This window comes from Coregonus clupeaformis, chromosome 16 (assembly GCF_020615455.1).
Source record: "Coregonus clupeaformis isolate EN_2021a chromosome 16, ASM2061545v1, whole genome shotgun sequence".
Lineage (NCBI taxonomy): Eukaryota > Metazoa > Chordata > Actinopteri > Salmoniformes > Salmonidae > Coregonus > Coregonus clupeaformis.
In genome coordinates, this window is record NC_059207.1 from 34,969,386 (window position 1) to 34,983,146 (window position 13,761).

At 41.9% G+C, this 13,761-nt stretch overlaps 1 protein-coding gene across 5 annotated transcripts in view; it reads left to right on the top strand.

Annotated features, from left to right (window-relative positions):
• The first annotated feature begins 1,552 nt into the window (after positions 1-1,552).
• LOC121584838 (AP2-associated protein kinase 1) overlaps positions 1,553-13,761 on the top strand; it is a 66,555-nt gene continuing 54,346 nt past the window's right edge. For all 5 annotated transcript variants that reach the window (XM_041900984.1, XM_041900985.1, XM_045225699.1 and 2 more), the window contains exon 1: positions 1,553-2,546. In XM_041900984.1, coding sequence (XP_041756918.1) covers positions 2,384-2,546 — 163 coding nt within the window. In that variant the 5' untranslated portion in view covers positions 1,553-2,383. The remainder of the gene's footprint in view (positions 2,547-13,761) is intronic.

A 13,761-nucleotide genomic window follows, 5' to 3' on the forward strand; every position in this document is an offset into this window, starting at 1 on the left:
CTGCTCTGCCAGGCCCTAGGTATCCTACCCAGCTTGGACCCACATTTGCTTCTCCGTCAGGTCTGCAGTCTCCTGCGCTGCATGGATAACAGACCCCCACCTTATTGGGTATGCATTGTCCTATCCCGCCAGGCTTAGAGCCCCCTGCCATGCTAGGCCCTAAATTAGTTGCACCATCTGCAGGTCTGCAGTCTCCTACCCTGCTTGGATTGCAGCCCCCTGTCTTATTGAGTATGCGGCGTCGTAGCCTGCCAGGCTTACAGCCCCCTGCCCTGCCAGGCTCTAAGTTAGGTGCCCTGTCTGTAGGTCTGCAGTCTCTGGCCCTGCGCGGATCGCAGCCCCCTGCCTTAGTTGTTAGGCAGTTGCCTAGCCCGCCAGGTTTAGAGCCTCCTGCCCTACTAGGCCCAAAGTTCGCTGCATTAGGCTCGCTGTCTCCAGACACAGTCAGCCCACAGCTCCCTAGGTTCTCAGTCCTCAGCCCTCTTCGGCCCTCAGTCCCTAGCACTAGGTCCTCAGTCTCCAGTTATACTGGGTCTGCTGTCTCCGGTAATAGTCAGCCCTCAGTCCCTAGCCCAGGTGGGCCATCAGGCTCCTACCTAACTAGGCTCAGAGTTACCAGTTCCTCTAGTAGGCCCAGAGCTCTACCGCTCTCCTAGCTCTCCGCCAGTTTCAAGTCCAGAGTCATTTTCCTGTCAGGTCCAGAGCCAGTTTCGCTGTACGGTTCAGAGACAGTTTCTCTGTCAGATCTAGAGTCAGTTTCCCTGGCAGGTCCATAATCAGTTTCCCTGGCAGGTCCAGAGTTAGTTTCCCTGGCAGGTCCAGAGTCAGAAATATCTCATTACATAATAATTATTCACGCTGGACTTATTTTTCAATAAATCCAGCAATAAAAGCTACAATGCTGATATTTGTGAAAACTCTTCACAGTTGTGTGCTGTGAGTGTCACTGAGTAGGCTGATACCCCATTTCATGGACCCAAGAACCATAGGTAAGGCCGAACATTGCAATATGAATGTTCAATATGCACAATAGACTAAATTGTGACGTGATTTTCCCATTAATGGACCCAAGATCCATAGGTAAGGCTGTACATTGCAATGTTAATGCAATTCTGAAATCTAATACACCCTTACAAAAAAAGATTGCAGTTTTAAAACTGCAGTAAAAGTGCAGTAACTGCAGTCGACTGTGGTATTTTGGATGCAGTAATTGCAGAATAACTGCAGTGTACTGCACTCTAACTGCAAAATTACTGCAGTAAAAAAAAGCTGTTATTTTGGACGCAGTATTTGCAGCATACTGCAGTTATGCTGCAGTGACTGCAATCTTTTTTCGTATGGGCATCCACAGTGCGATTTCAAAAAAAAATAATTATTCTGTCAAATTAACAAATTGTCTTTTGTTGAATTTATATAACATTCCAAACAAGCATTATCTAGTCCAATTGTGTCATGATTCCAAAATGTTAACTGTTTGCATCAGTTTCAATGGGGGACCTTTAATTTGAAGGTGAACTGCCGATTCCACAAACACAGATTGTGCTGACTACAATTACAGTTCCCTGGTCTCATTTAGGTCAACGTCACTTAGATTAGTGACTGTGTTTATTTAGCATAGTACACGGTTCTTTGCGACGGAGAACCAAGTAAAGATAGAAAGGTTTTCTCAGATATTTCGAAGGTGCAAATATTCTCTCAGGTGTCAGTGCCTGATCTAACTGCCTACCGAATCTGACAGACAGTCGCGCCGATTTGCACATTTTGTAATCGACCGTGAGCCCAGGCAGTTCTTGTCAACGGGAGTAAAGCGGGCTGTGAATTACTAGCTAGCTACTAGGACACCAAAGTAGCTAACTAATCATCGAAAAGAAACCAGGGAGGAGATTCAGGAGTTAACACCAAGAGCTCTGGAGAAGCGGGTGAAATAGCTAGCAAAATGCCTTTACACTGAAAATGGGTGACGTGTGTAAATAGCTAGAAGCTAGCTTAGCATGCTGCAAACGCAACTGTCAAAGCCAGCTAGTTAGGGATTTTTTGCTACCACTAGTTAACTGATTATCATTGCTACTGTTATAGCAATAACCTTAACTAGCCAGTTATTCATCGCTAAACCGTGTCGACGCATATGTTGATAGTGAGTTAGCTAGCTAGTTGGCTATTTAGCTAGCTAGCTATTATGACAGGTGACACCTTGGTAGCTAGCTAGCTAGCGCCTGGAAATCTAACGAGGAGGCTGTTCAATAAGATAGCTAACTTGTTAACTAACCTAAATTGGCTACGCTGGCTACGGTCATTCAATTATCAAAATCTGATAGCTAGCTAGGCGTTCTGTGGATAGGTATTGATTGCAAACCAATCGGCACTTGGCTATCACCACCGGAAAATGAAGAAGTTCTTCGATTCACGCCGGGAAATTGTGAGTTCCGGGCCTGCTTCTGGAGCGGGTGGAGGAGGCATTGGGTCAGGCAGCAGCGGTGGCAGTTTCATTGGACGGGTTTTCACCATTGGACGGTATCAAGTGACCGTTGATGAAACTGTTGCTGAAGGTGAGTTAGCGTTAGAGTAATTGATCTGCTATTAAATTATATACACTCCAGTGGAGGCTGCTGAGGTGAGGACGGCTCATAATAATGGCTAGAATGGAGTAGCATCAAACCATGTGTTTGACGAATTTAATACCATTCCACTGATTCCGCTCCAGCCATTACCACGAGCCCGTTCTCCCCAATTAAGGTGCCACCAACCTCCTGTGAATACACTCAGGTTAAAGGGTTAGGGGAAGGGTTAGCTAAAAGGGTTAAAGTTAGGGGACGGGTTAGCGAAAAGGGTTCATGTTAGGGGAAGGGTTAGCTAACATGTTAAGTAGTTGCAAAGTAGCTAATAAGTAGTAGAAAAGTTGTCTGATTTTCGAACACGCAACCTTTGGGTTGCTAGACGTTCGCGTTATAGGACCAACCACCTTCATTTGTTTTTTTTGTCTTAAGTAACCTTCTGTCTTATGTAACCATACAAACGTAACGAATTTCAGTGTCCCGGATTTAAATGTACTATTTCTATGAGACCAAGCAGTGATATGGCCTCCATCCTATGGTATTAATCTAACATAAGCAACATTAGCTGCTTTTTTTGTGCTTTTGTTTGCAAATGGTGGAATGACAGATTGTCTTAGATTTTCATTCTAGGAGATATCAAGAATTCTGTCATCAGGGTCAATAATAAGGACTTAGGCTACCCTATGCCTGGGGGCCTTGGAAGCTTGGGTATGGTATGCAACTACTGTATCAGCTGTGAGCTCCCTAAAACAGTGATGGTGTCAGGATTCGTTTGGAATGTGACCACTAGACTGATAGTGATATGAATCATGGGAATCTAAAAACTGGACAGTCTGCATCCTGAAGCAGACAGGGGATCTAGGGCGTATGCAAGGTTGTGTAAACCATTTCTATCATTCAGGATTGTCCACCTGGTTTGTCTTTCACAGGAGGAACATGGCCCTGGAATTGGAATCTCACCTCATCATTACATTTTACATTTTAGTCATTTAGCAGACGCTTTCATCCAGAGCGACTTACAGTTTTAGTGAGTGCATAAATTTTTCATAAATGACATACATTATAGGCTAACCTGTCTAGCCCCCATTCCTCAAGGCTAGGAGGGACAAGGTATTAATTTATGTTTGCTCAGACATTATTACCTTCTGACTGAGTTACAACTCTTTATGACAAATGGAGGGGATCAAAAATGTGGTATTTTAGATGAGGATATCAATACAATTTGCTACATGGGGGACAAAGGCAACAGGGAGTGGGGAGGCCTATCAGTTATGGCAATAAGTTAGCACCCGTTCCACACAATACATTATCTTTCAGATTAGACTGTCTTTGGTCTCGCTGCTTGTCTTTGGTCACTGAATTTTGTGGGTGTGTGCATTTGCATCACAGGGTTGGTTGGAACATTGACACACCTTACCTTTTGAGCTATGTTCTCCTTCACATGATGTTGATGATCATCTGGCTTTGTCTTTGTCATTTCTTAATATGTTTGGTAGACCAGAATCTGAACTCATCATGAGGGGCCGTAGTTGCTCACGGGTCTGCGTACTCCCACCACACACACATTGTGAACAAAACATTTTAGTGACTCCCCTCTTTACAACAGAGATCTTTTTTTATTTTTTACGTTTTAGAGTTAAAGTCCAGCAATTCTACACATTTTGCCAATGGCTGTAGAGAAAATGTTTGCAGTTTTTAATATGTGACCCACCACCTGGATTCGGTCCTATGTAGCGAAATTTGAAATGGTGTTTTTTACATTGGATAAAAGTAGAGACTGAGCTAGAAAATTGTATATCATACACTGCAGTTCAGGAACAATGGGAAAGTAATTCTGCTTTGAATGTTGATAAACTTGTAACCCCACTTTTGAGAAAATGGCCCTTGAATGTTTTGGTACACCTACTGGAGAGCTCTTCTTTGTCTACACTCATTCAGCATTGTTCACACCCTCTTAAGCCCCACACATCTCTTTAAGGATTCACATGTGAGGCCATGTGCTAAACAGAGTGAGTAGTGTAGTAAACAACCAAAGATTTCAAGACTAAAAGTGGTAAAAGTAGTAGCCTACAATAAGTAAAAACTCCAGGTAAAAATACACTTTATCTAGTCCTTGGCCTATATCCTAATCTGACTTTGGTACAGGTCATGTTCTAAACATTACCGTCTTTGGTAAACAAACACTATATCAAATAAAATCAAAGTTTGTCACATGCACAGGATACAGAAGGTGTAAATTATACTTGAAATGGTTACTTGCGTAGTAGCAATATCAAAAACAGAAAGTGTCCAGATAAAATATTTATTAGATGACGCTAACCAAAACACACTTTTCTAAATTGATGGGTCATGTGAAAGAAATGCTATATCCACCCCCCAGCCACATCTAGCTAAGTGGATGGGTCACTATTGTTTAGACATGTACACATGTTCATGAAATACAATAGATTGCTGTAATCCCCCCCAGACACACCTAGCTAACTTGATGGGTAATGTACCGTGAGGGGGAAAAAAGTATTTGATCCCCTGCTGATTTTGTACGTTTTCCCACTGACAAAGACATGATCAGTCTATAATTTTAATGGTAGGTTTATTTGAACAGTGAGAGACAGAATAACAACCAAAAAATCCAGAAAAACGCATGTCAAAAATGTTATAAATTGATTTGCATTTTAATGAGGGAAATAAGTATTTGACCCCTCTGCAAAACATGACTTAGTACTTGGTGGCAAAACCCTTGTTGGCAATCACAGAGGTCAGATGTTTCTTGTAGTTGGCCACCAGGTTTGCACACATCTCAGGAGGGATTTTGTCCCACTCCTCTTTGCAGATCTTCTCCAAGTCATTAAGGTTTCGAGGCTGACGTTTGGCAACTCGAACCTTCAGCTCCCTCCACAGATTTTCTATGGGATTAAGGTCTGGAGACTGGCTAGGCCACTCCAGGACCTTAATGTGCTTCTTCTTGAGCCACTCCTTTGTTGCCTTGGCCGTGTGTTTTGGGTCATTGTCATGCTGGAATACCCATCCACGACCCATTTTCAATGCCCTGGCTGAGGGAAGGAGGTTCTCACCCAAGATATGACGGTACATGGCCCCGTCCATCGTCCCTTTGATGCAGTGAAGTTGTCCTGTCCCCTTAGCAGAAAAACACCCCCAAAGCATAATGTTTCCACCTCCATGTTTGACGGTGGGGATGATGTTCTTGGGGTCATAGGCAGCATTCCTCCTCCTCCAAACACGGCGAGTTGAGTTGACGCCAAAGAGCTCGATTTTGGTCTCATCTGACCACAACACTTTCACCCAGTTCTCCTCTGAATCAGTCAGATGTTCATTGGCAAACTTCAGACAAGCCTGTATATGTGCTTTCTTGAGCAGGGGGACCTTGCGGGCACTGCAGGATTTCAGTCCTTCACGGCGTAGTGTGTTACCAATTGTTTTCTTGGTGACTATGGTCCCAGCTGCCTTGAGATCATTGACAAGATCCTCCCGTGTAGTTCTGGGCTGATTCCTCACCGTTCTCATGATCATTACAACTCCACGAGGTGAGATCTTGCATGGAGCCCCAGGCAGAGGGAGATTGACAGTTATTTTGTGTTTCTTCTATTTGCGAATAATCGCACCAACTGTTGTCACCTTCTCACCAAGCTGCTTGGCGATGGTCTTGTAGCCCATTCCAGCCTTGTGTAGGTCTACAATCTTGTCCCTGACATCCTTGGAGAGCTCTTTGGTCTTGGTCATGGTGGAGAGTTTGGAATCTGATTGATTGATTGCTTCAAGAGTGTGCTCCTAATCTCAGCTCGTTACCTGTATAAAAGACACCTGGGAGCCAGAAATCTTTCTGATTGAGAGGGGGTCAAATACTTATTTCCCTCATTAAAATGCAAATCAATTTATAACATTTTTGACATGCGTTTTTCTGGAGTTTTTTGTTGTTATTCTGTCGCTCACTGTTCAAATAAACCTACCATTAAAATTATAGACTGATAATTTCTTTGTCAGTGGGCAAACATACAAAATCAGCAGGCGATCAAATACTTTTTTCCCTCACTGTAATCATCTGACAAAGTGGAGTCTTTTGTTTAGACATGTAGCTTGATAGCTAAACAATGAACCGGCATAATCCCAACTCGTACTACTACCAATACAAACGGATGATCATAACTGTAGTATGAATCTGCAGGTAGCTAAAGCTAACCAACTAGGTTCAATGTTAGCTAGCTAACATTAGGCTATAACTAGAAATGGATTTCTGATTCGAATAATATTACTACACAAATCATACACATAACGTTAGCAAGCGAGCCAGCAAGCTAACGTTCACTAGCTAGCTAACAGTACGCTTTAACTTGAAATGAAAATGACTTTCTGACTAAATTAAAAATGTATATCTGAAAATGTAGCTAGACTCTTACCCTTATACATGGATGAACACTTCACGGCAGACTGGAACCATTTAACTCAGTTTTGTTTATAGCTACATCTTGTTTGACCAGCGTTGTCATGTCACTCCGGTTCACATTGACCATGGCGTGTGAAGAAAGTAGAAAAAGAAAGGAGAGTCACACTCTAGGAGCTCAGATGCAATCATTTAATAACCTAATAACCAACGTTTCGAAAGACAAGCTGTCTTCATTAGGGTATAATGACAAACCACCCCCCAGCCACATCTAGCTAAGTGGATGGGTCACTATTGTTTAGATTTACAGATATAAATAGAACATATGAATGGATAGCATACGATCATAGATACAATTTGGCTACATAGGCCTAGAAACATTTACAATGAATAGCAAACTCACAATAATCACAAGAATGGCTTCAGATCATAGTCTACGTTGAGACCGAAGGGAGCAAGGGTCTTTAAATTAAAGTTGTTTTTAACAATAAATTGTCAAGGTCACCCCCTCTCCTAGGGAGGGTGACGTGTTCGATGCCGATATAACGTAGGGACGAAATAGTAGTTAGCTTCCAAAATGTGGGCAACAACTGGGTATGATTCTTACTTTTAATTTGCGCTTCGTTTTACCCACAATTCTTACCACGAGGACAAGATATAAGATAAATAACTGCCTTAGTGGAGCATGTGATATCACCTTTGATTGGGATCTGTTTCCCTGTTTGGGGGTGATTGAATGTTCTACATTTGTAAGTGCCATTGCATTGAGCACAGCCATTACACTTGTAGTTTCCATCCGGTAGAGGCGCAAATAGACGTTGTGCAGGGCTATTTAGGGGTGGTAAATCAGAGTTTACTAATTGATCTCTGAGATTTCTGCCCCGCGAGAATACGACCAAGGTAGGGTCCGAAAACACCTTACGGATACTGTCATCGGATCTTAGAATGTGCCAATGTTTGAACGATTCCCTTAATTTGTTCAGAGCACTTTGAATAGCATGTAGTTAGAACGCAAGAATGTTTCTTTTTGCCAGACTGTCCTTGAAAGAGATCATGTCTTGATTAGTTTTGGATTTTCTCAATGGCACTATTAATCTGACCATTTTGTACCCCCTCTCCTTGAATTGTCTTTGCATCTCAGCCTTATTTCTGTTGAAATCAGATTTTAGTTTTTTGCACTTTCTTTTGATTCGACAGAATTGGCTGTAGGGCAAACTGTTTTTCAAGGGAAGCGGGTGACAACTATCAGCCCTCAACAAACTGTGACGATCAGTCGGTTTCCTGTAAAGATCAGTGTATAGAACATTATCCTCACACAAAATCATAAGATCAAGGAAACTGATTTGACGTGTGTCAGATTGCATAGTAAATCTCAGGTGCTCAGAACAAGAGTTAAGAAAAGCATGGAATGCCTGGAGCTGTTTTGCATCACCCCTCCATAGAACAAAAATATCATAAATGGACCGTTTCCCAAAAATTATGTTAGGCAAGAAAACATTTTTGAGAGGATTGAGAATTGACTGTTTCTCCATGTAATCCACATACAAATTAGCATAGTTAGGAGCCATAGGGGATCCCATAGCAGTACCCTTCGTCTGAATAAATAAATAATTTAGAAATACGAAATAGTTGTGTGTGAGTACTATTTCATCCAATGTTATAATGCATGCACTGGAAGGTAGTTCATTAGGGTCACGTTTCAGAAGAAAATGTTCCATGCTTCAATACCGCCCTCGTGTGGAATATTTGTGTATAACAACTCAACATCAAAAGTAACTAACAAATTATTCTCAGGGAGAGGATCAAGAGATTCAATAATAGAGATCATACTGCTGGTGTCCTTTGCAAAGGAGGGGAGCTGTTCTGCGAGTGGTCTAATAAAAGAGCCAACAAAAGTCGATAAAGGGGCCGTTACTGAATCAATGCCCGCTACAATAGGGCGCCCAGGAGGTTTTGTAACATTCTTGTGTAATTTTGGCAAAGTATAGAAAGTGGCAATTTTAGGGTGTTGAATAGCCAAAAAGTCATATTATTTTTTGGTGATTTGACCAGAACTTAAATACCCATCTAGCACAGTAAAGATAGTGTTCTGAAATTGGGAAGTGGAGTCACTTCTGAGTTTCTTGTAAAAGGTGTTGTCAAGCAGTTGTCTATGACACTCATTTAAATAAACTGCCCTATCCATGAGTACAACCGACCCACCCTCATCAGCAGGGCGGGTAAAGACTGACGTATCGGATTGTAAATCAAGCAAAACTTGTTTTTCATCCTTAGGTAAATTATGGAATGATATGTACTCATGTTTGTTCTTAAGGAGATTACCAACATATTTTTCAACAAGTCTGCAATATGTCTCAAGAGTGATTGCGATTGGCTGGAGGTACAAAATAACTCTTACTTCTAAAAGGAGACGGAGTATGTGCAGGTGAGCCACCTACATGTTCAGTTGAAATATCATGATTAGGGGAGTTAAAGTATTCCCTTAAACGGATGTTTCTAAACTTAAACTCGTTGCACTGAGTTGTAGGCACAAAAGATAACCCTTTATTAAGCAAGGAGACATGAGTAGGGCTCAATATCTTGCTTGATAAATTAGACACTCAGTCCCGTGGGTTCTGGGACCATCTGAATGGTCACCTCTGCCTCTGGTAGTCGTTTCTTCTTACCCCGTCGGGTACGGCATTTCGTCGGTACACGTGACCGCGGCCACCTCCGCGCTTCCGTTGGCCCAGTCTCTCGTTGGATAAAAAACTGGCACTGGGAGCGGATGAGGTGCTGGTTGTAGAGCGTTGGTCAGACAGGAGTGGATAGAAGTAAGCGGACTCCCTCCTGCGTCTGCCATGGAGAGGAGGAGCAGGACCTCTTTTGTCAGGGTTTCTCCAGAAGTAGACTTTGTCCTCGGCCTTGTCTTGTTTGAATTTCTTGATTTTAAGCTGGTCCTGGAGCGCTTGGTTAGTTTTCATCAGTTCATTAAATATGCCATCATCATTAATAACAGCTCCTTGCAAAGCTGTGCGTTTTCTCTTCAATCGTGTTATCCATTTCAATAAAATCATTTTTCAACTGGTCAACAATTTATTGTCATTAAATCAATAGAACATTTGTTCAGGATGGCACACCAGCGCTGGCAGAAATCATCTGTTTACTGTCCCCGTGGAATAATGCCTTGATGCACATAATCACTGAGTGACTATATGTAGATGCGTTCTCGTCTGGCACTTAGATACATTTAACAGTTATTTCGAGAGGTCAGAGTAATCCCCAGCATGTCAAAAAGGGACTCGATACAATTATCTTATCTAGTCATTTCAAGGTCCTGGAGTGGACTAGCCAGTCTCCAGATCTCAACCCCATAGAAAATCTTTGGAGGGAGTTGAAAGTCCGTGTTGCCCAGCGACAGCCCCAAAACATCACTGCTCTAGAGGAGATCTGCATGGAGGAATGGGCCAAAATACCAGCAACAGTGTGTGAAAACCTTGTGAAGACTTACAGAAAACGTTTGACCTGTGTCATTGCCAACAAAGGGTATATAACAAAGTATTGAGAAACTTTTGTTATTGACCAAATACTTATTTTCCACCATAATTTATATATAAATTTACAAATTTAATTTACAAATAAATTCATAAAAAAATCCTACAATGTGATCTTCTGGGGAAAAAAATCTCATTTTGTCTGTCATAGTTGACGTGTACCTATGATGAAAATTACAGGCCTCATCTTTTTAAGTGGGAGAACTTGCACAATTGGTGGCTGACTAAATACTTTTTTCCCCCACTGTATCAAATACTTATGTCATGCAATAAAATGCAAATTAATTACTTAAAAATCATACAATGTGATTTTCTGGATTGTTGTTTTAGATTCCGTCTCTCACAGTTGAAGTGTACCTATGATAAAAATTACAGACCTCTACATGCTTTGTAAGTAGGAAAACCTGCAAAATCGGCAGTGTTTCAAATACTTGTTCTCCCCGCTGTATATAGTTCCATGATATTCCCTATAATAAAGTATCATACATGGACACAACAATTCAATATAAAGATAAATAATTGCCAAAATAATTCACTAAATGGGCATTTTCATATAATTACTCAATTAGTGGACCCCTCCTCAGTGCTGTAATAGCAATACTGAAATATCACATTCACATTAGTATTCAGACCCTTTACGAAGTACTTTCTTGAAGCACCTTTGTCAGCGATTACAGCCTTCTTGGGTATGACGCTACAAGCTTGGCACACGTATTTGGGGAGTTTCTCCCATTTCTTCTCTGCAGATCCTCTAAAGCTCTGTCAGGTTGGATGGGGAGCGTCACTGCACAGCTATTTTCAGGTCTCTCCGGAGATGTTAGATCAGGCTCTGGCTGGGCCACTCAAGGACATTCAGAGACTTGTCCCGAAGCCACTCCTGCTTTTTCTTGGCTGTGTGCTTAGGGTCATTGTCCTGTTGGAAGGTGAACCTTCGCCCCAGTCTGAGGTCCTGAGCGCTCTGGAGCAGGTTTTCATCAAGGATCTCTCTGTTCTTTGCGCCGTTCATCTTTCCCTCGATCCTGACTAGTCTCCCAGTTCCTGCTGCTGAAAAACATCCCCACAGCATGATGCTGCCACCACCATGCTTCACCGTAGGGATGGTGGCAGGTTTCCTCCAGACGTGGCGCTTGGCATTCAGGCCAAAGAGTTCAATCTTGGTTTCATCAGACCAGATAATCTTGTTTCTCATGGTCTAAGAGTCCTTTAGATGCATTTTGGCAAACTCCAAGTGGGCTGTTATGTGCCTTTCACTGAGGAGTGGCTTCCGTCTGGCCACTCTACCATAAAGGACTGATTGGTGGAGTGCTGCAGAGATGGTTGTCCTTCTGGTAGGTTCTCCCATCTCCACAGAGGAGCTCTATCAGAGTGACCATCGGGTTCTTGGTCACCTCCCTGACCAAGGCCCTTCTCCCCCGATTTCTCAGTTTGGCCGGGCGGCCAGCTCTAGGAAGAGTCTTGGTGGCTCTAAACTTCTTCCATTTAAGAATGATGAAGGCCACAGTGTTCGTGGGGACCTTCAATGCTGCAGAAATTTTTTGGTACCCTTCCCCAGATCTGTGCCTCGACATAATCCTGTCTCGGAGCTCTACGGACAATTCCTTCGACCTCATGGCTTGGTTTTTTCTCTGACATGCACTGTCAACTGTGGGACCTTAGAGAGACAGGTGTGTGCCTTTCCAAATCATGTCCAATCAATTGAATTTACCACAGGTGGACTCCAATGAAATTGTAGAAACATCTCAAGGATGATCAATGGAATCAGGATGCACCTGAGCTCAATTTCGAGTCTCATAGCAAAGGGTCTGAATACTTATGTCAATGTTATCTTTCAGTTGTGTTTTTTTTATAAATGTGCAAAATGTCTAAACCTGTTTTTGCTTTGTCATTATGGTGTATTGTGTGTAGATTGATGTTTTTTTTAATACATTTTAGAAAAGCCTGTATCATAACAAAATGTGGAAAAAGGGCAGGGGTCTGAATACTTTCCGAATTCACTATCAGTTAGCTAACCATTTACAGTAAAATCAGTTAATTTAATAAACACTATCATTGTTGTGATACTCTTTTCTTAAATCTAAAATAGAAATTGAGAAATTTTACTCTTGACATTAATAGATTACGAAGTAGCTATTAATTGATAATTTAATAGATAGTAGATGAATATAATGAAGTTAGAAGGGTGCACTTCTATTTTGAAGGGACAGGAAGTGTTGGTTGTGCATTTGGCAAATGACAGGCATTTCACATTTAAATCCACCCACTTGAGAAAATAGAAGTTTTTTTGTTTGTTTATGCTTTGGGGGAAAAAATAAAACAACTGCCGGTTTCACGTTGTCAGTTTTAACTCGGAAATCCATTGGCCAAAAAGTACACAGACCGTAAAGGTACCCCTACCAATTTAGTTATTAAAAACAAAAAACAATGTTTTAAGTGAGAAGTAGGCATTGATATGAAGCTGAAAAATAAAAGAAATTCACATGAGCACCACAATGCCTACCCCACCCATGCTCTATCAAGGTTTTCAATCACACAGCTTTGACCTACTATAGTAGCTACAGTGGGGGAAAAAAGTATTTAGTCAGCCACCAATTGTGCAAGTTCTCCCACTTAAAAAGATGAGAGAGGCCTGTAATTTTCATCGTAGGTACACGTCAACTATGACAGACAAAATGAGAATTTTGTTTCCAGAAAATCACATTGTAGGATTTTTAATGAATTTATTTTTTAATTATGGTGGAAAATAAGTATTTGGTCAATAACAAAAGTTTCTCAATACTTTGTTATATACCCTTTGTTGGCAATGACACAGGTCAAATATTTTCTGTAAGTCTTCACAAGGTTTTCAAACACTGTTGCTGGTATTTTGGCCCATTCCTCCATGCAGATCTCCTCTAGAGCAGTGATGTTTTGGGGCTGTCGCTGGGCAACACGGACTTTCAACTCCCTCCAAAGATTTTCTATGGGGTTGAGATCTGGAGACTGGCTAGGCCACTCCAGGACCTTGAAATGCTTCTTACGAAGCCACTCCTTCGTTGCCCGGGCGGTGTGTTTGGGATCATTGTCATGCTGAAAGACCCAGCCACGTTTCATCTTCAATGCCCTTGCTGATGGAAGGAGGTTTTCACTCAAAATCTCACGATACATGGCCCCATTCATTCTTTCCTTTACACGGATCAGTCGTCCTGGTCCCTTTGCAAAAAAACAGCCCCAAAGCATGATGTTTCCACCCCCATGCTTCACATTAGGTATGGTGTTCTTTGGATGCAACTCAGCATTCTTT